Source organism: Octopus bimaculoides, chromosome 1 (genome assembly GCF_046866305.1).
Source record: "Octopus bimaculoides isolate indiv1 chromosome 1, ASM4686630v1, whole genome shotgun sequence".
Lineage (NCBI taxonomy): Eukaryota > Metazoa > Mollusca > Cephalopoda > Octopoda > Octopodidae > Octopus > Octopus bimaculoides.
The window spans coordinates 196,913,353-196,938,871 of NC_142928.1; the positions used below are offsets into that span (position 1 = coordinate 196,913,353).

General features: G+C 40.6%; 1 protein-coding gene across 2 annotated transcripts; it reads right to left on the reverse strand.

Annotated features, from left to right (window-relative positions):
• Positions 1–1,118: 1,118 nt before the first annotated feature.
• LOC106874933 (ribonuclease P protein subunit p40) lies at positions 1,119–22,308 on the reverse strand. Of its 2 annotated transcripts, none has more exons than XM_014922846.3 (7): positions 22,160–22,308; positions 15,276–15,423; positions 12,499–12,567; positions 10,693–10,788; positions 8,556–8,681; positions 6,672–6,879; positions 1,119–4,774 (listed from the first exon to the last, which is right to left on the reverse strand). In XM_014922846.3, the coding sequence occupies exons 1-7, from the start codon at positions 22,277–22,279 to the stop codon at positions 4,456–4,458; spliced, it is 1,086 nt and encodes a 361-aa protein (XP_014778332.1). In that variant the 5' UTR covers positions 22,280–22,308; the 3' UTR covers positions 1,119–4,455. The 2 variants fall into 2 exon arrangements, with proteins under 2 accessions (XP_014778332.1, XP_089221460.1); XM_089365334.1 differs by having other exon boundaries at positions 20,767–22,308.
• Positions 22,309–25,519: the final 3,211 nt, after the last annotated feature.

Sequence of the window (25,519 nt, forward strand, 5' to 3'; positions counted from 1 at the left end):
TAAAATTCAGTGTCATGACTTTAAAAAGCTCAGTAGGCGCAGGAGTGCTGTGTGACAAGAAGCTTGCTTCCCAATCAATGGTTCCAGGTTCAGTCCCACTGCGTGGCTTCTTGAGCAAGTGTCTTCTACTATAGCCTTGGGCCGACCAAAGCCTTGAGTGGGTGGACGGAAACTGAAAGAACCGTCGTATGTGTGTGTATGTGCATGTGTGTGTGTGTTTGCTTGTGTATGTGTGTGTTTGTTTATGTGTGTGTGTCCCCACCATTGCTTGACAACCAATGTTGATGTGCGTACGTCCCCATAATTTAGCAGTTCGGCAAAAGAAACCAATAGAATAAGTACTAGGCTTACAAAGAATAAGTCCTAGGATCAATTTGTTCAACTAAAGCCGGTGCTCCAGCATGGCCGCTGTCAAAAGACTGAAGCAAGTAAAAGAATCTAATAGATCCTACACAACAATCTGCTTTATGTATCGAATAGTTTTTCTGCCTTTGCATACAACCACCAATCCACACAAAAGCACATATATTTATATATCACAACATCGACCAGACTATCGGATGTTGTTATACATCGCAGGTCACAATGCGCTTCGAATTGTTCTAGCCTTCAACTGATGCTGCTCCGCTGGTTTGATGAGCCAGCCAACATTTCTCCCGGATAGGAAGATTATTCGATTACAAGGGGTGACCCATGTACAGCTGAGTGGACTGGGGCAACGTGAAATGAAGTGTTTTGCTCAAGAACACAATGCACTGCATAAATATTGATATGTGTCTATGTACATGTATACATACATGCGTGCATATATACATACATATATGCATACAAGCATACATCCATTCATACACACACACACACACACATACAGAAACATACATACATACACACACACACATACATATAAATGAAAGCAAATTCAATCCGTAAACTTCCGAAAGGTTCGTGTCAGTGTCTTACATATACACATACATACAGTTTTTAAGTTCAGAAAATCTTCCTCCAAATATTGTGGTAGTGTCAAGAAATTCCTACCCACACCCCAGTATGTCACCAACATTGCTGCAATACAAACGCTTTAGCTTGTTACTTTGCTCCAAAGAAAACAAAACTAAACGTGACTCCTTAGTTTTATTGTTTAGTCAATTAATTAACCAACCAACTATACATAACGAATTAACTACTCTTATCTTATTTATTTAACGTGGAACCTGGTGCAGCCTCTGGCTCTCCAGACCTCAGTCAAACCGTCCAACCCATGCCAGCATGGAAAACGGACGTTAAACAATGATGATGATGATGATGATTTAATTGCATTTGTATTAACATAGCTTCTACTCCTGCTGCTCGATAGCACCCACCTGCAATGGAAGTGACAATGATTAACCAGTTAGCTCCTTGTTTGTATGTATTTATTTGTGTTTGTACTAACATTTCTTCTACCAATGCTTGTATAGCACCCACTTCCAGTGGAGGCAGCAAGTGTAACATGAATGATGGTAGATTAAATGTGAGGATAACTGTTATGACATGTCTGTTGGCAAACACTTAGAACTTTCTTTTCAGATACTGAAAGCCGCAGCTCTCCCTTCCCATGTTACCTCCTGCCTCTCCTCACATTCTCTCAGAATTGGCACTGTCAATGTAGGCACATTGAAAGACAGGTCTGGTGATATTGTTGAGATGCTTGAATGGAGTCGTGTGTTGGATGTGTGTTGCATTCAAGAAGTAAGGTGGAAGGAGGAGCTTCAGCCAGGTTCCTCACAGGCAAAACACACAGGTATAAATTTTTCTGGGAGGGCAACAGTGACGGGGTAGGAGGTGTGGACATACTTCTAGCAAGGAAATGGGTTAATAAGGTGATTGAGGTAGTCAGAGTATGTGATAGAGTACTTCAGCTTAGACTAGTGTGACAGAGTTGCACAGCAACAATCATCTCTGCCTATGCCCACCAAACCCAGTCTGATAAATTAACAAAAGGACTACTTTTATGAAATTCTTCTGCAGACTACCTCAAAGACAAATTACAGTGACCTTATCTTCGTGGCTGGTGATTTCAAAGGACATGTCAGGCAGCACCCATGTGTCTTTCATGGGGTGCGTGGGGGCTATGGAATTGGTTCCCAAAATGAAGGAACAAGACTGCTGGAGTTCTGTGATACAAATAACCTAATGACCTGCAACACCAACTTCAGGAAACCAGCCAATCACCAGATAACCTATAAATCTGGTGACCACACAAGCCAGATTCACTACATTGTCCCCAGAAACGGAGATCCAGGGTGGCTCATAAATGCAAAATCTTTCCCTGATGAAGAATGTATCCCTCAGCATAGATTAATCATCAGTGATTTCAGACTAGAGGCAAGAAAGATTCCAAGAAGGAAGCCAGTTTGGAAAAGAGGGAACTGGAAGCTTAAGGATCTTCTGAATGGTCAGAGATTTAGAGACGTCCTAACTGAAGCATTTCATGAGGAGTTACAGACATGCAACATAGAACAGAACTGTAAGTTCCTATGAGACAACTTACTGAGAGCCACAGACCAAACTTGTAGTTGGTGCACTCCACCTCATGCCCCAGCAGTCGCCACTGTCGCTCATCCATCCTCATAAGCTGCTGTTCCATTCGTTCGTCCTTTCGCATGAGGTCATTGGTGCAAAGTCTCAACCAGACCAGCGATGGTGGTGGAACAGTTTACTTGACAGGGCCATTCAGAGCAAAGAAGCAGGACTGGAGAGGTGGCGGTAGCAAGGAACTATAGCAGGGAGCTAGAAGGGAAGCGAGAGAGCAGGCATACTTAGCCAGGGGGGATGCAGAAAGGAAGAAGGTTGCCAAAGTTTTGCAGCATGAGGGCCAGCAACTTGAGGTGGTTGGCATTAGGACGGGCATCCAGCCATAGAAACCAAGCCGAATCAGACTGGAACCTGGTGCAGCTCTCCAGTTACCAGTTCCAGTCAAACCGTCTAACCCATGCCAGCATGGAAAATGGACGTTAAATGATGATGATGAAAGACCATTTGGATTTGGAAAAGTCAGCTTGTTCACATGAAAAACTAATTCTAAATACTCAGACATGTATACAACCCTATAGGACACACACTTCATTGATCCCCTAAAAACCAGTCAAGTGTCTGTAACATGATTAGCCTTACTGGTCCCAAACACTGTATTAGATTGTATCATTATCATTTAATGTTTGTTTTCCATGCTGGTATGGGTTGGACGGTTTGACAGGTGCTGGCAAGGCTGGAGAGCCACACCAGGCTCCATAGTCTGTTTTGGCCTGGCTTCTACAGCAGGATGCTCTTCTTAAGAACAACCACCTTACAGAGTGTCGTGGGTGCTTTTCACATGGCACCAACATCAATAGGGTCACCAAGTAACTTGCAAGATAAAAAAAAAAACGCTCAGCTGGGAGTGGGGAGGGGTATTGAGGCAGGGTTGGTTCTGTGCCAGTTGATGAGAGGTTAGAGGTGTAAAGGGACAGGGGTAGGTGTCCAGTTGTTGAGTAGGTACATGGATATTCCAGTTGGAAAAGAAAGGAGGGTGGGTTAAGGAGTAAGACACAAGAATAAGAAGGTTGAATGCTTCATTTCATCATACCCTTCCTTATTTGATCAGTGTTGGTCATGGCATGGCTGAATATGGTTCGTAAATGAAAATAACAACATTAATAACATTATCAATAATTATAAAACTTAAAGTGTCGTGCTTCCTTTTAACCGTTTTCATACAAACCTGAAACAGAGCCTGGTTCTACGACAAACTTTTTCTTTAAAAGTGATAGAAATTAAAATCTTCCTCCGTCAAAATTTCCAGTTAATTTGTGTTCCTAACACCAGTTTAATAATGACAAAGTTATTTTAATCAATTTTTCATTATTTCCAAAAATAATTTGAAACGAAGGAAATGTATTTCAAAAAAAAAAAAAACAAAAGGATTAAAGAATATGCTGTGGTGGAGGAGGGAGTGAAATGATGGGGTGAGGGGGTGATGCGAATAGTGAAACTGTTCTGGCTGAGAGGAGAAGCTAAGTGAGAGACTCAGTTAATGGAGAGCTTACTTGCTGCCCCATGACATTGGTGACACATAAACCAAAAGATGCAGACTTCTTACATACAGACATACAGACAGATCGTAGCAGTCAGCCATTGCTGAAACATTGTTGATGTTACAGATTGTTGGTTTTAGTCAGAGAGACTTGTTAGGCAACAACGAGCAGCTGAAGAATAATATTTGGAGAAAACATTTCGCTAAATACCAGAGGCTTACAGAGCCTGGTGCAGTCTTGGACCAAATACTCACACATAGGAATGGTGGAATAAATATGTTATTTCTTTACAAGACTCCTTTTAGATTGAGAAAATGTCAGAAGAGTTAAAGATTGTGAAATACAAGAACCATACATGATACAATGAAATCATACAGGCTGTCGTTTATGTTTGGTCTTGAGATCAAATCCATGTGTCAAGGGATCCAACAGCAGTGTAAAGCCAGTAGATATCATCAGGAAAGACAACATATGTATAAAGATTGTCTCCGTTGTACTGGAATCCATGTTCTCTCATCTCCCATGTGACTGGTGCATCAGTAAAGCCATGAATGGTCATTGCTGACCACTTGAGGCTGTACTGGGTTACAATAGTCCTTAATTCCACGAGAATCTTTTGAATAGTTTGAGGAAGAATGAAACCTTTCACATTATAATTCAAACTGTCCACCGTATAATTTGGGGTTGGAGTGAACGACATGTGGCAGTCTTCATCTACATGGCTGCAAAAGAAGAAGAAAAAAAAGTTAAAGGGTTTTTCTTGTTATTGTTTAACCCCAGGTCAACCCTGATTGTACAAAACTAATTTCATCAAACACAATCCAGACATGACCAACCCATCTTTTTAATGATACTTGCAACTACATAACCTAAATAAGTGGTTATCAACTGGGGTCCATATAAGATTCTTGGGGGTTCATGCAAACAGAATAGTAAATCAGGGGTCCATGGTAGCATTTTAAGGGTCTGAGAGAAAAAATTCCGCTTTAGAGGCATAAAAGAGCTGGGTTTTCTTTCTCTCTTTGTTCTCCATAACTAAAGCACGTTTCCAGATGAGTTCCATCACAAACTAATCGAAGGGAATGGGCAAAAAACGAAATAGGAATTTTGAAAACAGTTTTTAAACATTGAATGGTTATTGGGGGAGGGGAATTCCACTGGGATAAAATAGTAATCAAAGGGGTCCAGAGATTAAAATATGGTTGAGAACCAATGATCTAAGGCATTCTTCCATGTTTTAAGGGATTAAGGTGTGATTTGTGGATGATTTGACTGTTATTTCTACCCGATTCCATCAGACCTCAGTTTAAAACAGTATTAAGGGTCTCTAAAGAACAAAAGATTAAATTGTGCACGAAACACAAAAGCATTAGCCTGGCTGTGAGGTTAACAAGCTTGTTTTCCAACCACATGGTTCCAGGTTCAGTCCCACTGCATGGCACCTTGGGCAAGTGTCTTCAACTCAAATCACATGCCTACAATCTGAGGAGGAAGAAATGAGGATACATTAGAAAATGTAGTCCCACATGAAGTGTCTGACTAAAAGATGGGTTGGGCATGGTTGGAACGTCTTTGATTATTCAAGAATGAGCAGAAAGTTTAAACCAGAAAAGAGCTTTTCTCAGCATTCATAAACAACACAAAACAATTTTGAAAGAGAATAAAATATCAGACAATTTCATATTGCAAACGTTTACTGGTCGGAACTGGTGCCATTTAGGGGGAGGAAATCTTACAAATTGATCGAAGGGAGATAAATACGTATTTGGAGTTATGCACCTTTACTAAGTATACGTGGTCTTGGCTGTCTTGTAGCTGTGACTTAAATCATGTGATTCACGTCATCACACGCGCACACGCAAGCACACATGCAGATACATAAAAAAAAAAGACTCAGGAAGACGTGGGACAAAGTGGTGAGAAAGGATCTTTGGATGTTGGAATTCATAGAGGGGGTGACAGAGGACCAAGGTTTCTGGTGGTTTGCTGTACTTCAAAAGATACATCAAGCAAAGCAAAAGCACTGTTGTCCTTGCATACAGGTTTGTCCCTTGCATCCCTCTTCAGCTGAGCATCCCTAATCTTGTGGGCTTATGGGTGCTGGTGTAACATTAAAAAGGACCCAAGCCAGAGTTGTGTAAAAGCACCTAGTCCACTATGTAAAGGGGTTGGCATTAGGAAGGTCATCCAGCTGTAGAAACCATGCCACAACAGACACATGGAGCCTGAGCAGCTCTTCAGCTGACCAGCTCCTGTCAAACCATCTGACCCATGCCAGCAGGGAAAATGGACGTTAAATGATGATGATGATGATGATGATGATGATGATGATGATGATGATGATGATGATGGTGATGGTGGTGATGATGTGTGAGTAAACTAAATATTATTCATAGTTGTGAATATTTAAATGAATAAACAAGCTGAGATGTGGTCGAAGGAAGTTCTAAAGAAACAGCTGCCAGCATACGTAGACAATCAAGGAACCACAAAGCTGTTTAAAATGGTAACACCCTTACCATTGTTACCATGGAAACCAGAGTCATGAAAGACACCAAGATTATGAAGGGAAACAAAGAATCGGATGAAAATGTTGACAGAATTATTCTGGATACTCACTCTTGACAATCTGAGGATACAGAACCCAGCCAATCAAAAAATTCTTGAAAATCACATGATTCTATACTTGAATGTGGTTGGCTGCTGGCCACAATTGGAACTTTCAAACCAGTTCTAGTTTTTGACTCCTTTTTTAATCCAGCAGTGACTGTCCGATAATTATTTTGTTTGAAATATTCCGCAAGAGATGAAGAGAGAATGTCATCGTCTGGGGAAGAAAAAACAAAATGAAAAATCGTTTACAAAACAATGCCATCATCATCATCATTGTGCGTGTGTGTGTGTGTGTGTATATATATATATATATATATATATATATATATGTATATATGTATATAAAGGGAATACCAAAAATGGGACAAGAACGCAAAACATCCAGACAGACGATACAAAGAAAACAAGGACGGGACATTCGGAGTTTTCTTTCTTCAGTCGAGTTCCTGATTATCTTTGCAATTTCGGCTGGTTATTCTCGATATTGCTCCAATCTGGCCAGCCCCAAGGAAAAACTAAGCTAAGAGCACTAGATTCCTTGGAAGAAAGCAGCGAATGTATATGAAAACAAGGACGAAAAAAAACGGAGAAATGGTACACAAATACAAATGCAAATAACAGGACATTAACAACAGGAGTCTTTCGACTAAGGACGAATTAAATTAAGCTAGAATGTGTGGAAGTGAAGCCTTACAGCAGGGACATAGGATTTGGTAGGCAACGGGAGGAATATAGATGTTGCATGGATGGTAGTTGAACCAAGAAAGAAAGGTCAGGCTTAGCCGAATATATATATATAAGCAATTATGGGGATAAGCAAATTAGACACATCAAATATATTAAATACCTCAAATACAAAATGTATATATATGTTTATATATGCAAATTGAGAGAAAACAAAAGGTGGAGACTTTCAGACGAGGAATTTATAAGTATAAATATAAAGATGTATCAATAGATTCCAGCTTACACAGAGTGCAGACGACAGAGAAAATTAAAAGGAAGAAAGGTGTTATAAGTCCAATACTTTGCTTCTGTGGGCTCAGAGATCCATAATAATGTTCGTAGACTTAGGTTACAATATGTAGCCGTATGGATGCCATTAAGATTGGATGAGATGAGCCTCTGTCTTCAGGGTAGAAAAGACCTTACATTTCAGATCTTAAAGCAGAGAAGTTCAAAGGTGGAATTATCTTTGAACTTCTACGCTGATGATGGAGGCTTGTCTCATCCTATGTTAAATGCATCCGTATGGCCACATTTTGTGATGAACCACATCTACCAACATTATTATGGATCTCCTAGGCCCCGAAGCAGCTGTTGCACTTATAACACCTTTCCTTCACCCCTTTCATTTTCTCTGTCGCCTGCACTCTGTGTAAGCTGGAATCTATCGATATATCTTTATATTTATATTTATAAATTCATCATCTGAAAGTCTCCACCTTTTGCTGTCTCTCATTTTGCATGTATATCGTTGTTTCGTTTATCGTTTATTGTTTAACATCCACTTTCTATGCTAGCTTGGGTTTTGGACAGTTTGACTGAGGACTGGCGAACCAAATGGCTGCACCAGGCTCCAATCTGATCTGGCAGAGTTTCTACAGTTGGATGCCCTTCCTAATGCCAACCACTCCGAGAGTGTAGTGGGTGCTTTTTACATACCACCAGCACGGGAACCAGTCAAGTGGCACTGGCATGAACCATGCTCATGTACTAGCAGCACAGGTGCCGTCAGGCGGCACTGGCATCGATCACTCAAATGGTGCTTTTTACATGCTACCGGCATGAAATGTGGACATTAAAACAATGATGATGTTAATGATATTGTTGATGATGATGATGATGATGATATTTCTAAGAGATATAGTGAAAGAAGGGTAGACATACCTGGAGGAATCCAACAAGCTAACATATTGAACTTCAAATTCAAACGATCTGTAAAACACCATTTGACTCTTTCGTAGAACTTTTTACCAGAAACAAAGTTTGGATCCAAAAGAGGAATGGTTACCACTGGAACATAAGATTGCACTAAGATTAATTATCCTTTCGTTACCATATTTCTGTTGAGATGCTCTGTGTTTCTTTCAATTGATTTTAAATATAACAAAGATTTTAGTAAAATAACTTGGTTATCATTAAGCTAGTGTTAGGAACATAAATTGTGACTAAGGTCTGGTGGAAGAGTTTAATTCAAAACTTATGAAAACAAGACATTTGTACTCAGAGCCAGAGGTGGTTTCAGCCAGGTTGGTATCAAAAGGGCTAAAATAACAGACATATGTCTTTATTTCATAAATGGACCTTGTACTATGAGGCTATGCACTCACCATCTCTTCCATTCTAGCTGGGAAAAGCCATGTGTCTCCTCTTCAACAGCAACAGTACTTTGGAGTAAAGATTGTTTGCCAACATAACATGGCAGTCCTGGTTTAGGATGAATGTTCCTGTAATTTAACCTCAGGAGACATCGTCTCCATCCAGCTATACGACACGATCTGTGTCCTTTATATCTTCGAACAAGGGTATCTAGCACCCCGACCCCTCAGCTGAAAACAATATCTGTGTATCGTGATTTCTGGGTTACACAGATACACAGATATTGTTTTGAGCTGAGTGGGGGTGCTGGATTCCCTTGTTTGAAAATATAAGGACACAGATCATGATGTATAGCCAGCTGGAGACGATGTCTCCTGGGACTAAATTACAGCAACATTCGTCCTAAACTAGGTCTGCCATGTTATGTTGGCAAACAATCTTTACTCCAAAGTACTGTTGCTGAATATCTCTCGTTGTGAGATTTAAAAATAGTAATTTTCTAACAGTTGTTCCTGTCCCCTCTATCTGACCTTCACCCCGCTTCAACACCCCACCCCCGTTCGCTTGAGGAAGTCTTGTCTTGTGAGTATTAGCTGACCTCACTTGTGGTGGTGCTACAGCATACCCAGTGCCCTCTGTAAAGTGGTTGATGTGAGAAAGAGCTTCTTGCTGTAGAAATCATAGCTAAAAAATAGACAGTGGAGCAAGGCACAATCCTTTGGCTCACCAGTTCCAAACCAAGCGAACACGGGAAAATGGACCTTAAACAATGATGATGATGATGATGATATATATCATCATCATCATTTAATGTCTGTTTTCCATGCTGGCATGGGTTGGACGGTTTCACAGGAGCTGGGAAAAACCAGAGCTCTGCACCAGGCCCCAACTGTCTGTTATGGCATGGTTTCTATGGCTAGATGCCCTTCATAATGCCAGCCACCCTACAGAGTGTACTGGTTGCTTCAAATGTGATGCCGGCACCAGCAGGGTCGCCAAGTAACTCGCAAGACAAGACAAAGCGATAGAGAGGATTGAACTGGGTGAGTGGTCAGTGGGGACAGAGGGGAAAGTTTCATAAGAATGTGAGGAGAGATGGTGAGTGTGAAGATGAAAGATGTGGGAGTGAGGGGTTATGTTAGATGTGTAAGAGCAATGAGAGGATAAAGGCGGTGTTGTGTGTGTGTGTGAGTGTGTGTGTGTACCGTTGTCTTGGTTGGTTTCTCCAGTTACTTCTTTACATGAAATGAAGAGAGTAAAAGAGAGATAGAGAGAGATGCAGGAGGCATGCACATACTAGGCTCGATGGCAGGTAATGAGTAGAGAAATGCTACACAGAGAGAGAGAGAGAGAAGGAATCATAGTTAAGGAGGAGGAGGTAAATGAGTAGTTGAGGGGGGAGTTATACAAATGAGAAATTTATTTTCTTAAGTTTTATTTTAAAGCAATAAATATTTTTCTTTTGAAAATTAAAATCCATTTCATTATTTTGTATAAACACCAAGAAATTTTATAAAAAGTTAAATTATAATTATGATGTGTGTGACATATTTCCTAATATTAACCATTGTGCCAAAAAGTATAGTTCCAAAAACAGTTTACCTGCCATACAACGAGTAACACTGTAGTTTACAATAAAACAGAGATAAGTGGAAAGGGAGGAGAGTCAAGGGTGGAGAGGATATGAAGGCTAAAGTAAACTCACCAAATTTGTTGTGTCCATGTTTAATGAACTTTGACCTCTTCCCATCGAGACCCAAACTTTCGTACGTGTCCTTCGTTACATTCAACACAAGTTTGCCTTCAGGAAAAAAAATTATTTAATTAATTATTTAATCAAAGATGCTGAAATAATTGATAATTACAATAGGTGCAGGCATGGCTGTGAGGTTAAGAAGTTCAGTTCCCAGCCACATGGTTTCAGGTTCAGTCCTACTGTGTGGTACCTTGGGCAAGTATCTTCTACTACAGCCCCAAACTGACCAAAGCCTTCTGAAGTGATTTTGTGGATGGAAACTGAAAGAAGCCATTAGACATATGGATGGACAAACAAATGGACGGACGGACAAAAAGACAGACATACAGACGCAGTGTGGGTAAGCACAGGCATAGCTGTGTGCTTAAGAAGCTTGCTTCCCAACTATCTGATTTGGGGTTCAGTCCCACTGTGCAGCACTTTGAGCCCTGGGCAACCAAATCCTTATGAGTGGATTCAGTGGACAGAAACTGAAAAGAAGCCCATTGTATACATGTGTGTGTGCATGTGTGTGTGTGCGTGCGTGTGTGGTCTTGGTCACTTGTTATCAACTCTGTGAGACACAACATCCGAGATCATATTTCACCACCTCATCCCACATCTTCCTGGGCCTACCTATACCTCCCCAATTAGAAATCAGCACTTCTTTACGCAGCTGTCCTCATTGCTTAACCAAACCAGCACAGTCTTCTCTGATGAGAAAGTAAGGGACCCTGTGAGAGGTTTCCTACATGCTGATAAATGCCAAATACAGTAGTTTGCTTTTGGATAACCAAGTGAGGTCATTGTTGAGGCCGATGCCAGTGTCACGCAACTGGCCCATTAAAAGCGCCCTCCAATCATTGGGCGATATACTGTGCTTGTGAAGACCTGTCGAGCCAAGTGAAATCATATTCGTAACCGATGCCAGTACTGTCTGATGGGCACCTGTGCCAGTAACACGTAAAAAGCACCATTCATGCGTTGGGCCTCGTGGAGGCAGTATACACTTGGCATTATACCGTGCTTGTGTTGACCTGTCGAGCCAAGAGCTGGTGTCAGGCCAATGACGCCCATGCCAGTGGCACATAAAAAGCACCCACTACACTCTCGAAGTGGTTGGCATAAGGAAGGGCATCCAGCTGTAGAAACCTTGCCAGATCAGATCAGAACGTGGTGCAGCTCCTGGCTTCCCAGTCCTCAGTCAAACCATCCAACCCATGCCAGCAATGAAAACGGATGTTAAGTGGTGGTGGTGGTGGTGATGGTGGTGGTGGTGGTGATGATGATGATGATGATGATGATGGTGGTGGTGGTGGTGGTGGTGATGATGATGATGATAACTTCTGCAGTTGCTTTACTATCAGGATAGCATTACTAATGTTTCTCCCAAGTATAAAACCAAACATCATCTCGTTTGCTTAACTCTTTTCTTAATTAGTTGGACCTACGACTGTTTCTGTAATTTTCATGACCAGGTCCAGCAATTTGATTCCTCTGTAATTGCTTCTGTGGAAGGCATCACCTTTGCCGTTGTAGCAGCTGACTATAATGCTGCTACACTAGATGTTCCGGAACAACCTGATTAACTATAGGGGTAACCGGGCCATATTCTATTCCACCAGATTTTTTTGAGCATCTTCATAGTCACACACACACACACACACAAAATATTGTGTTGTTCATTCTCTGACCAAAAATATTAGGTGAACAAATGAGATGAGACAGAGGTGGCTGAGAAACAACACCAATCTTAAATGATTTGTAAAAACTTACCAGGGGGCAGTAATGCTATACAGTCTTGAGTATCAATATTTGTACCATGGGACATCATATACAGCTGACCTGAAAACAATTATTATTATTATTATTATTATTATTATTATTATTATTATTATTATTATTTCATTACTATTAAGTTATTAAAGCAGCATGCTGGCAGAATTGTTAGCACGCTGGACGAAATGCTTAGTGGTATTTCACCCATCACTATGTTCTGAGTTTAAATTCCACCAAGGTTGACTTAGCCTTTCATCCTTTCAGGGTCAATAAATTAAGTACAAGTTATGCACTGGGTCAATGTAATCAACTAGTCCCCTCCCCAAAAATTTCAGGCCTTGTGCCTTCAATAGAAAGGATTATTATTATTATTATTATTATTATTATTATTATTATTAAAATATTTCTATTTTTATTAAAATTTAGCAGAAGCAGCAGAGTGATTCAAAGTCCAAGAGAGTTTCCTGTGTTGGCACTTACCAAAGCTGATAAGTGCCAATGCATGAAACTCTCAGACCTCGAGTCACTCTGTTACTTCTGCTAAATATTAATAAAAATATACTTAGTCTCTCGTTTTCTCTCTCTGTCCTTCTTGTTTCTATCTATCTTGGCTGCTATTTCTTACAATGAAGTTACCCATGTCTTTCCCTATTTTGCAATGATTTCTCTGGCACTCAAGTCCCTTTCTCTGTCCTTCACATTTCTATCTGTCTTGACTGCTATTTTATGCGATCAAGTTTATGTGATCGAGTGAGGTCGTTGCCAGTGCCGCTGGACTGGCTCCTGTGCAGGTGGCACATAAAAGACACCATTTTGAGCATGGCCATTGCCAGTACCGCCTGACTGGCCTTCGTGCTGGTGGCACGTAAAAAGCACCCACTACACTCTCGGAGTGGTTGGCATTAGGAAGGGCATCCAGCTGTAGAAACTCTGCCAAATCAGACTGGAGCCTGGTGTAGCCATCTGGTTTGCCAGTCCTCAGTCAAATCGTCCAACCCATGCTAGCATGGCCATTGCCAGTACCGCCTGACTGGCCTTCGTGCTGGTGGCACGTAAAAAGCACCCACTACACTCTCGGAGTGGTTGGCATTAGGAAGGGCATCCAGCTGTAGAAACTCTGCCAAATCAGACTGGAGCCTGGTGTAGCCATCTGGTTTGCCAGTCCTCAGTCAAATCGTCCAACCCATGCTAGCATGGAAAGCGGATGTTAAATGATGATGATGATGATGAACTTATCTTATTTTCTTGTCCACTTCTGGCTGTTGACTTATAAAACCCCTTCTCGCCCATATGGCACCTTAATTTTCACACTGCTCTGCTCTTGCTACTATTCCATGCGTGGCCTGTCCAGCCTCAGAAACTTTCCTCTTGTCCTTGATTGACCATCATTCATCTATTTTGTGTTTTTACCAACCAGACAATAATTTCATTGAAACTAACTTTCACAATTTCAACTTCTTCATGTTCCTCACTCACTTTCATTTCAACAATATTCCCTCCCTGAGTCACACTCCATGGCTTTCCGCATTCTGCAATGATTTCTTCGGCAGTCAAGTCTCTTTCTCTCTGACCTTCTCATTTCTATCTGTCTTGGTTGCTATTTCATGCAATCAAGTTGTCCTCTTTACTTATTGGCGATGCACCCACCCAATCCTGCCCCGCCCACCTCACCACCCCCTATACTGGAAATCTCTTCATGACTCCGCCTCTGCACCACCACCAGTACCAGAAATCTCTCCACTGCCCCTAAAGGCTCTTATGGCTTATCCCCACCACCCACCATTAATCTCATCCACATTTACTGCATGCACAAAAAGGAGACTGCATTGTTATTTAGTAAATCATCATCATCATTTAACGTCTGCTTTCCATGCTGGCATGGGTTGGATGGTTTGACTGAGGTCTGGAGAGTCAGCAGCTGTGTAAAAGCACCCACTACATTCTGTAAAGTGGTTGGCATAAGGAAAGGCATCCAGTCATAGAAACCATGCCCGAACAGACATGGTTTCTGCAGCTGGATTCCCTTCCAAATGCCAACCACTTTACAGTGTACTGGGTGCATTTTTTTTGTGGCACCAGCACAGTGAGTTTGCCATGTATCATGAGGGGTCAGTGTAGACCCTGGGAGTAAAAGAACAGGAAGTGAGGGTAGGTAAAGGTGAATAATACTTCTATATTATAACTATCTCTAAATATTATTTATCATATTTAAATTCTAATTAAGTGGTAAAAGTTAAGTTATGAAGTCATTAAAACCCTCTGTTGGCCAGTCAAAAAAATTGATGTTCAAAAGAAGCCATTGGAGTCATTTGGACGGAAATGTGGTCAGTTGGTCAGTATGCACTCACAATGTGGCCCAAACAAAACAGAGCCATTGAGAAGTGAGTACTAGGCAATGAGCACTCAGGGGCATCTATTGTTTAGTCAAGATCATGCAGAACAGACCTTTGGAGAAAGGGTTTCTAGCCCTGACCATCCTGTCATTTGCCAAACATTAATGTGCCCTTCTTTTTTTAAGCTAAGAGTGTGATTTAAAGGAAATTTAGCTGCCATTTCTAGTAGGTTAAGTAATAATGCAAAGGATCCGCCATTGGCTTATGGGTCATTCACATTGGGATCTACTGGTCAGTCTGTGCTGACAATGATGCAACAATCAAGAGTAATAATGGTCAGTTGGTCAGTTTTTATGCTGACAATGAGACAACAATCCGTTTGAACAGAACCAGAAATTATAGAAACATTTGAGAAAATTATTATAAAAAAGGTACATTTACCTTTTTTGCAGAAAGCTTCCAAAAAATCTGGTTCTATGAGTAAAGAAATTGGTATTCCTTTCAGGAAATATACAGTGGAACCTTTCTGTTGGAGAATATCATCAAGAGAATCTGGCAGATTGACAGCACCAGGGAGAATCAAATTCAGCTGAAACATGAATAATGGTAAATGGAAACTGTGTGGAAGACTACATAAGCAATTGTTTCAAGTGATAGGATTAATGTAATAATCAATTTATTAACCTGTAAGAGATTTTTTTTTCTGTAAAGTAACATTATTTTACAGTTAAAATAAAATTTAATTATTTAACAGAAGATAATTATTTCTAATCGATGGGCCTTAGAATTAACCTAGCAAAAACTAAAGTCTTAATAAGTAGGAAAGCAGACAAACCACAAATCCAGTCAGGTAGATGGCCCTGCTTGATATGTAAAAAAAGGCATAGGTAGAAATTCCAAAAGATGTACCTGGTGTAAGCAATGGATACATAAGAGGTGCAGGAATATCAGAGGAAGGTTAACAGGGAAAATAGTCTTTGTGTGTGGAAGATGCACAGATACAATCAACACTATAAATGTACAGAAAATAGATTCCTTCACATGCCAGGGGGGGGGGGGGGGCTAGAAGTAGCTGCTGGTTTCCACTACCTAGGTGACCAAGTTAGTAGTAGGGGTGGATGCACCGAGAGCTTAGCTGCTAGAATACAAATAAGTTGGGATAAATTCAGAAAGTTCTTACCTCTGCTGGTAACAAAGGGATTCTCTCTCAGAGTGAAAGGCAGATTGTATGATGCCTGCCTGAGCTTAAGTACCCTATCATACACACACACACATATATATAAACTTTCAATAGGCTTCCCATGTCAAGACAGCTTTGATCCAAATTTGGGTCCAAAATTGCTTTACCTAGTAAGCTACTGCTGATTCGAATAGTTGGCCCCTCTGTTGGATTCACACTGGGCAGGCTCCCCTTCTCCCCTGCCTTTCATAGTGGCACTTCCAAGCCTCCTTCTTTGCAGAATCACTAATCTGTAGTTATTCTTCCTTCTCATTAAATTTATCAGTGAGGGCATCCTTACATATACACATATATATATATATATATAGGAGGGTGAGTCAAAAAGTAATGCCATTTTGTTTAGGACAGATATAATTACCAACGTCAAAATGAAGCTGGTCCTCTGTGGATCACATCCCTACTTCTCAAACATAGTCACCGTTTCTCTCAATAGCAATGTTCCACCTTCGAATGAGAGCATGTATCCCTGCCCCGTAAAATTCTGTTGACTGCTCTTTGAGCCACTTCTTCACTACAGTTTTCACTTCCTCGTCACTGGACTATCATCTCTTCGGCCCCATGAAAGAGGGTTTGAGAGGCAAACATTATTCCAGTGACAAGGAAGTGAAAACTGTAGTGAAGCAGTGGCTCAAAGAACAGTCAACAGAATTTTACGGGGCAGGGATACATGCTCTCATTCGAAGGTGGAACATTGCTATTGAGAGAAATGGTGACTATGTTGAGAAGTAAGGGATGTGATTCACAGAGGACCAGCTTCATTTTGATGTATGATACATGTTCCTGTGTTGGTAATTATGTATGAAACATGTTCCTGTGTTGGTAATTATATCTGTCCTAAACAAAATGGCATTACTTTTTCACTCACCCTCGTATATATATATATATATATATATATATATATATATATATATATATATACATACATACATACATATATATATATATCATCATCATCATCATCGTTTAACGTCCGCTTTCCATGCTAGCATGGGTTGGACGATTTGACTGAGGACTGGTGAAACCGGATGGCAACACCAGGCTCCAGTCTGATTTGGCAGAGTTTCTACAGCTGGATGCCCTTCCTAACGCCAACCACTCAGAGAGTGTAGTGGGTGCTTTTACGTGTCACCCGCACGAAAACGGCCACGCTCGAAATGGTGTCTTTTATGTGCCACCCGCACAAGCCAGTCCAGGGGCACTGGCAACGATCTCGCTCGAAAATCCTACAGGAGCCAGTCAGGCGGTACTGGCAACGGCCACGTTCAAAATGGTGCATCTCATGTGCCACCCGCACAAGAACCAGTCCAGGGGCACTGGCAACGATCTTACTTGGCTTGCCGGGTCTTCTCACGCACAGCACATTTCCAAAGGTCTCGGTCAGTAGTCATCGCCTCGGTGAGGCCCAATGTACGAAGGTCTTGCCTCACCACCTCAGCCCAGGTCTTCCTGGGCCTACCTCTTCCACGGGTTCCCTCAACTGTTAGGGTGTGGCACTTTTTCACGCAGCTATCCTCCTCCATTCTCACCACATGTCCATACCAGCGCAATCGTCTCTCTTGCACGCCACAACTGATGCTTCTAATGTTCAGCTTTTCTCTCAAGATACTTACACTCTGACGGGTATTCACATTGACATTACACATCCAACGGAGCATACTGGCTTCATTCCTTGCGAGCTTACGTATGTCCTCAGCAGTTACAGCCCATGTTTCACTGCCATGTAGCATGGTTGTTTGTACGCATGCGTCATACAGTCTGCCTTTTACTCTGAGTGAGAGTCCCTTTGTCGCCAGCAGGGGTAAGAGCTCTCTAAACTTTGCCCAGGCTATTCTTATTCTAGCAGCTACACTTTCAGCGCACCCACCCCCACTACTAACTTGGTCGCCCAGATAGCGGAAGCTATCGACTACCTCTAGTTTTTCACCCTGGAATGAGATAGAAGTTGTTTCCTGTTTGTTTACAGTCTTTATTGCACCTGAACATCTGCCACAAACAAAAACTAACTTGCTAGTTAACCTGCCTTTGATGTTGCTGCACCTCTTATGTGTCCATAGCTTGCACCGGGTACATCTTATAGAGTTACTACCTACTCCTTTACATACTGAGCAGGGCCATCTACCTGAAGGGGTTTGTGTTTTATCTACCTTCCTACTTATTAGGATTTTGGTTTTAGCTAGGTTGACTCTAAGGCCCTTCAATTCTAGACCTTGCTTCCACACCTGAAACTTCTCCTCTAGTTCTGATAGTGACTCCGCAATTAGGGCAAGGTCATCAGCATAGAGGAGCTCCCAGGGGCAACCTGTCTTGAACTCCTCTGTGATTGCCTGGAGGACTATGATAAATAAGAGGGGGCTGAGGACGGAACCTTGATGGACCCCTACCTCTACCCGGAATTCATTGCTGTACTCATTTCCAACCCTCACCTTACTGGCAGCATCTCTGTACATGGCTCGCACAGCTCTCACTAACCATTCTTCTATCCTAAGTTTCCTCATTGACCACCAGATAAGGGATCGGGGGACCCTGTCAAAGGCTTTCTCCATGTCAACGAAAGCCAGGTACAGAGGTTTATCCTTAGCTAGGTATTTCTCCTGCAACTGTCTCACTAGAAATAAGGCATCAGTAGTGCTTTTACCTGGCACGAACCCAAACTGCATCTCATCTAAATTGATTCGCTCTCTAATTAGTTGGGCTATGACCCTCTCTGTAACTTTCATAACCTGATCTAACAGCTTGATGCCTCTGTAATTATTTGTATCTAAAGCGTCACCTTTACCTTTGTAGCAGTTGACTATGATGCTGCTACACCAGTCATTGGGTATGACTCCTTCGTGTATCACCTGGTTCGTAATACGGGTGACTAGGCTATAGCCAACACTGCCAGATATTTTGAGCATCTCTGCAGTGATTCCTGATGGGCCGGGGGCTTTCCCGGTCTTCATACTCTTAATTGCTTTATCTACCCTGGTACTATCAACTCGGATAGCTGGTCCCTCTATTGGGTCGACATACGGCAGGCTCTCTTTCTCCCATTCATTCTCTTTATTAAGCAATCTATCGTAGTGGCATCTCCAGACCTCTTTCTTTGCATCCTCATTTAATGCAAGCGTACCATCATCCATGCGAACACATTTCTCTCCTACAACATCACTATTCTCTCTCCTACACTGTCTTGCAACACGAAATGCCTCGAGTCTTCGGTCCTCACGGCGCAGAACATTGGCAAATCTTTCCTTATCTGCTTCCCCTCTGGCTAAATAAACCTGTCGCCTAGCCTCCCTTCTGGCACATTGGTACAATTCCCTGCTACCACCGTTCTTCCAAGCCTGTTTCTTTTGTCTAATAGCCCTGTCTACCTCCTTGTTCCACCACCACGTTACTCTGGGTCGGGAGGGGACCTTACACCACCCACAAATCTGGTCGGTGGCTTTCAACAGGTTGTCCCGCAGAAATCTCCAATTGTCTTCCACGTTGTATGATGCTATATCCCCTTCTATTTCGTTAAATGCTTCAAGTAACTTGTCTCTAAGTCTCTGTCCGTTTGCAGGGTCTTTAAGCTTCCACACCCTTCTCCTCCAAGCCTGTCTAATTCTGGGCACCCATTTTGCCTTGATCCCAAAGTCGCTAACTACTAATCTATGTTGTGGGGTACATTCTTCGCCAGGGTAGGTTTTGGCATTTATAAGCCGCCCTCTTTCCCTATTTCTGGCGAGGATGTAGTCGATTTGGCAAGAGTGTCTGCCGGAGCGGTAGGTGACTAGGTGACTGGCAGGTTTCCTGAAGTTGGTATTGCAGACCATAAGATCGGTTGCATCACAGAACTCCAGCAGTCTGGTTCCCTCCTCGTTGCGGGAATCGAAGCCATAGCCTCCATGTATGCCATGGAAGCCTCCAGCACGACGTCCGACATGACCGTTGAAGTCTCCAGCCACAAAGAGAAGGTCCCATACATATATATATATATATATAGTGGTTGGCGTTAGGAAGGGCATCCAGCTGTAGAAACTCTGCCAAATTAGATTGGAGCCTGGTGTAGCCATCCGGTTGCACCAGTCCTCAGTCAAATCGTCCAACCCATGCTAGCATGGAAAGCGGACGTTAAACGATGATGATGATGATATATATATATACATATTTATATATTTATATTTATATACTGAGGGTGATAAATTGAATATTAATTTCAATTTAAAACCAGTGGTCTCTAGCATATAAAAAAAATCTGTTAATTCAGAAAAATTGTATTACATGCGTATAAGAAGGGATGACCACTAGGTGGACATCCAATATGCTAGAAAGAGGTCATCAACGACCCAACCACAAAAGAAAAATCATGTTCTCCAGAAAAAATTCAGCAAAATACCAGAGCTCCTCTTTCTAGCATATTGGATGTCCACCTAGTGGTCATCTCTTCTTATACGTGTATATATACATATAATACAAAGAATATATATACATGTATACACACATATATGTACATACTTACATCTACATGTGTATATACATGCATATCAGGGTGCAGGACGTTAGAACAATAAACTACAGACAACGGAACGAACACATAGGAAAACGGAAAGCCACTTGGAATATCCCTTCATCAGCTGTCTCTATTCTATCTAGACGTTTCGAAGACAAGACATATATATATATATATATATATATATATATATATATATATATAATCATCATCACCATTTAACGTCTGTTCTCCATGCTGGCAAGGACGAAGGGCTTCTTTCAGTTTCCATCTATCAAATCCACTCACAAGGCTTTGGTCGGCATGAAACTAAAGTCAAAAACACTTGGCCAAAATGCTAAGCAGTGGGACTGAGCCCAGAACCATGTGGGTGGGCAACAAGCTTCTTATCAAACAGTTACGCCTGCAAACGCTTAACGCTGATGATGATGATGATGACGACGACGGCTTTGATCCTTCAGCGTTCTCAAAGTTTTAATGTTTATTAAACATCATCTTAGAATTGTTAACAGATCATTAGATGTAAATCTTCGCAGCTAATTGAGGGTGTTTGGCTTCTCCAACGCCTCAGCCACGCCATCGCCCCATGGTAATGCCGCGGACGTGTTGGATTGCTTCGGTAGGTTCCGTTCAACCTTGTGGTGTGCGGCCAGTTGAAGCACTTGGTGCTGCATTGGTGCTTGTTTTCCTTTCTATTTCTTTTGTAAAATATATTCTTTTTTACTGAATTATTGCAAATTGTAACAAACAGAATGTATTTTGAGACGGAGGTAAAGAGTACGTACACCCCTGGTTTTCGGCGTAACAAAACCCCTAACCCTAAACCCTAACCACCGGGTGTACGTATTCTTTACCTTCGCCGTATTTTGATAAGATTATTGTTTTTTTGTATTTATATGTAAATAATAAAATAAATGTCAAATATTATTTGTTTGAATTTTGTTTTAACGATCGGTGGACTTTCGGAATTGTCTATCCGTGGAGAATGGAAAGGATAAGAAACAAGGTGGGTTTTCTTCTGTGAATGAATTTTCTTTTATCGAAGGAAAGATTGCCTTTATTTTTTCACTGTTTTGTAAATCCTTTCCCCAACTCCACTCAACACAAATCCTGGTCCCTTTAAATGTAAATTCTTATTGAAACACCGATTCGTGCATGAAGGGTGTTTAAATAAAATCGTTTGTCCACAGCAAAGAAGTGTCGGATAATTTTTACCGGAGATTTTCTAGTTTACATTAAGCAAAAAGAGATTCTACGGGATCGCTCGAACCGATAGAAATAGCAACGAAATCTCTCTAAAACAAATAATGAAGACGATAAACTTTAGATAATGTAATTCTAAATATCTACCAACAACGACCACAAGACAGGATGGCCATTAGTGAAATTTCTATGATGAATAGTCTTTTCGATGAAGATTAATCTACCTGAGCACTTTGTAGTGCACCTGAACACTTAGGGTGCACCTGAACACTGTCTGCAACAAGTTCATTATTATTATTATTAATCCGTTTCCTCTCAATGGATAAACATCAGTTTGTAAAGAACCCACGTGGTGAATCTGATGGAATTCTGTTAGAATGAAAGGAAATATTCACGTCTACTTACAGAAAAGTTGAAGAAATGTGAAAGGACGATTGCGTCGTGGTTGCTTTTCAGATGATTGAAATTAGAAACATCTAAAATTAATTTGCCACTTCTCAGGTTGTGGGGCAACTTCAATGCCATGTTTACAGTCAACAGAATCAGGGGTAGATAACTCGACAGCTGATTAGAGCAGTTGACTGCGAACCTTGACGTAGGGGACTGTACCTTATTATTTCCCTTATTTATATATCCCAGCTGAAACACCCGGCGCTGCTCGATTTAATGACTCAAAGAATTAACTGTAACATCGCAAAGCTCTTTATCTAACTTATAGTAAATATTTTCAAAAAAACGAAAACACTTACTGAAATTTCGGACTAAGAACATTTTGTAGAGCTTTTTCTTTTTTTTCTTTTAAGAATACAGTTTGATATCCATATTCCAAACATATGCAAGTTCAATTCTGTAAAAATTTGTACACAAATTCAAATCTTTTGAATCCCTTTTCTATTTCTGTTTAAATTAACCCTTACCCTAACTCAAAATTGTAATCCTAAATGCTAACACGAAACCCTAATGTTAAATGCTAACCCTCAGCTCTTCTTACCTTAAAACTTAACTCAAGATTCTAATCCTAATTTCATCCCTAAAATCTAAACTACAATACTAACCCTAGTATTAAATCTTAAATCCAACCCCCAACGTTAGCCCTAATTTTTGTGTGGAATCACGATCTCCTATGTTTGAAACATATAATTCTAAAAAAAAAAAAAAATCCAGAACATTGAAATAGTTAGTGTACATAACTTTAAAATTAAGCAGGACAAAAAAGTGATAAGCAATTGCAATTTTGAAAAACCTTTTATTTGCAAAATTGTAATGCCTGGTATTTAAAACAGAAAGTGGAGAAGTACGTGCGTGCGCAGGCACACACACACACATCAGGGTTACCTAGTGTCACTCGGGAGCCAACTGCCATATGACACTGTATTGCCATGCTAAATACATTTTTGCATTTCATTTTTAAGATCCCTATTTTCGGTCCGTGTCCTTTCACCTCTTAATTGTGTTATTTGTTCATCTTATTTAGTATTTATTCCAAATCTAGAACTTCCTTATAAACAATGTTACGTGTTTTTCCAGAAGGAACATATTTAAAAAGATTGCGTGGACTTCCAACTCTTGTACATGCTACATACAGTTTGCCCATGAGAAAAACAATTTTGTTATTAGTTCATCGAAAGATGAAACTGATATACTAATTAGAGATATATCTAAATAATTATGTTTGTTTAGTGTTTCAGTAAAGGTTCAGTTTATATTTCCGATTACTTTAGGCAGGCAGTTGAACAATTGAGCACCTCTAAATATTGTACTAGTACAATAAAGTGATTTTGCTTGTGATTTCGAATTCTCTCTAATGTCAATGTTTGGAACAGGATTTTCCATACACATGTAATAGTATCTCTCTCTCTCTCTCTCTCTCTCTCTCTCTCTCTCTCTCTTCAACATTCAAGAGAATAGAGAGGCAACTGGTGAACATGATTTGTAACCTTTCAATTTGAGACCAGGTGAGTTATGAGGCCAGATGAGTTGGGAGACCAGAGCTGTGAACAGTAATCTAACCTGCTCAGAACTCAGGCTTTCCATAGAGTTAACCTAACAACTAGTTTTCTTGTCATGAAGGTTTGTAATATCATTCCAATGAGACGTTTGTATTCAGAGATCCATTTGGTGATGTGACTAATGAAAGATGCCTCATCTGACATGATTACTCCTAAGTCCCATTTGTCATTAGCTCTCTGAATCATTCTGGTGTCAAATGCAGTGATTTGTGTGCATTCCCTCCTTAACGATGAACCTGAAACTTTGATGCATTAAATTTCACATTGTTTTAATCTGCCCATTGATAAATGAGTTTCAGCTCTACTTGGGGCATGACAGTATCTTTTGGATAGTCATTGATATGTTAGCATCATAGGTGTAACTCATTAGTTTGGATGAGTTCACTTGTTACGCTATACCTGAGAAGCTGAAGATAAATGATTATAATCTTAGAACTGTTCCCTGATGCATACCACTTATTACAAGTGACTTTGCAGAGAGAAAACCATTTCCAGCAACAAATTGGTTCCTACCATGTAGAAAGTCAAAGAGCCATTCTCTCAGTTTTCCTGTGATACCAAGATCCCTTAACTTATGACAGAGGATTCCATGAAATTCTTAACAGAATCAAAGGATATACAGTTGGTGTCCTTTTCTCTCAAGAGATTTTTAAGAATAGTGTTATGGTGTTGTAAAAGTTGTGAAAGACAACTTCATCCAGTCCAAAAACCATGCTATATGTCATCTACGAGGTTAATAGTTTTAGGTATGGGAGATGTGAAAGTAACAGGCCTGTAATTTTTAGCTTCAGCCCTGCTCCTCTCCTTTGTGTATAAATGTTACTACTGTGTCTTTCAGTAGTTCTAGGAATCCACCGGTATCTAGCAACTTTTGAAATAGTATCTTTAATGGTTCCACAAGGCTGTTTTGGCAGGTTTTTAGCTGTATGACTGGGAGACCATCTGGTCCAGATGCTGAGTTTGAATCTAGGTCATTAGCTGCAAGTATACCATCTTCCAGTGTATCATTAATTTTTAGATGTGTCTCTGCAAAGAATTCATTTAGCTCATATATTGTTTTGTTAAGTGTAGGTTGGGAAAATGCGCAGTCATAATGTTGACTCAAGAATGTGCATATTTGTGGTGAATCATTAGAGAGCCAATCTGGTTATGCGAAGCTGATTTTTGTTTAGCAAAGTGGAAAAAGAACTTAGAAATAGATTTTATATTTTACACTGCTCATTGTTCCTTCAGTGAAGTTTCTTTCTCATGAAATGGTTTTAGGTCCAGTTCAATGTTCACTTTTTCCTTTCTCATTCTCATCTGTTGAGAATTTTTTTGTTTGTTTTTTAGTTGTTTTGTTGGTTTGGTTCTGTATCCGTCTATCTCACAGAATCAAGTGCTTTCAAGAATAGGTGAGTTTACGTGGGGCATGCTTTCAACAGATCCTGGTTAACTCTTCATACAGAGACTTCATTCCCTCGTTAACATTGAGATTGCCAAATTGCTCAGACCTGTTTGTCTTGAAGATTTCAGTTTTGATTTCTATCCACTTGGCCTTCCTGAAATTCAAATTGATGAAGAGTCATGTTTGACGTTATTTGTGTGTTGGACGGGTAAAGACGTGTTGGATGGGTAAAGATTTGTTGCATGAGAAAGTCTTTTAATAGTATTGAGAAGAACATTTATAATAGCTCATGTCCAGTTGTTTAATTCTAGGTTGGATATAACCCTCAGGCCAGCTAAGATGAAGAAAATTAAAATCCTCTGCTAAAAG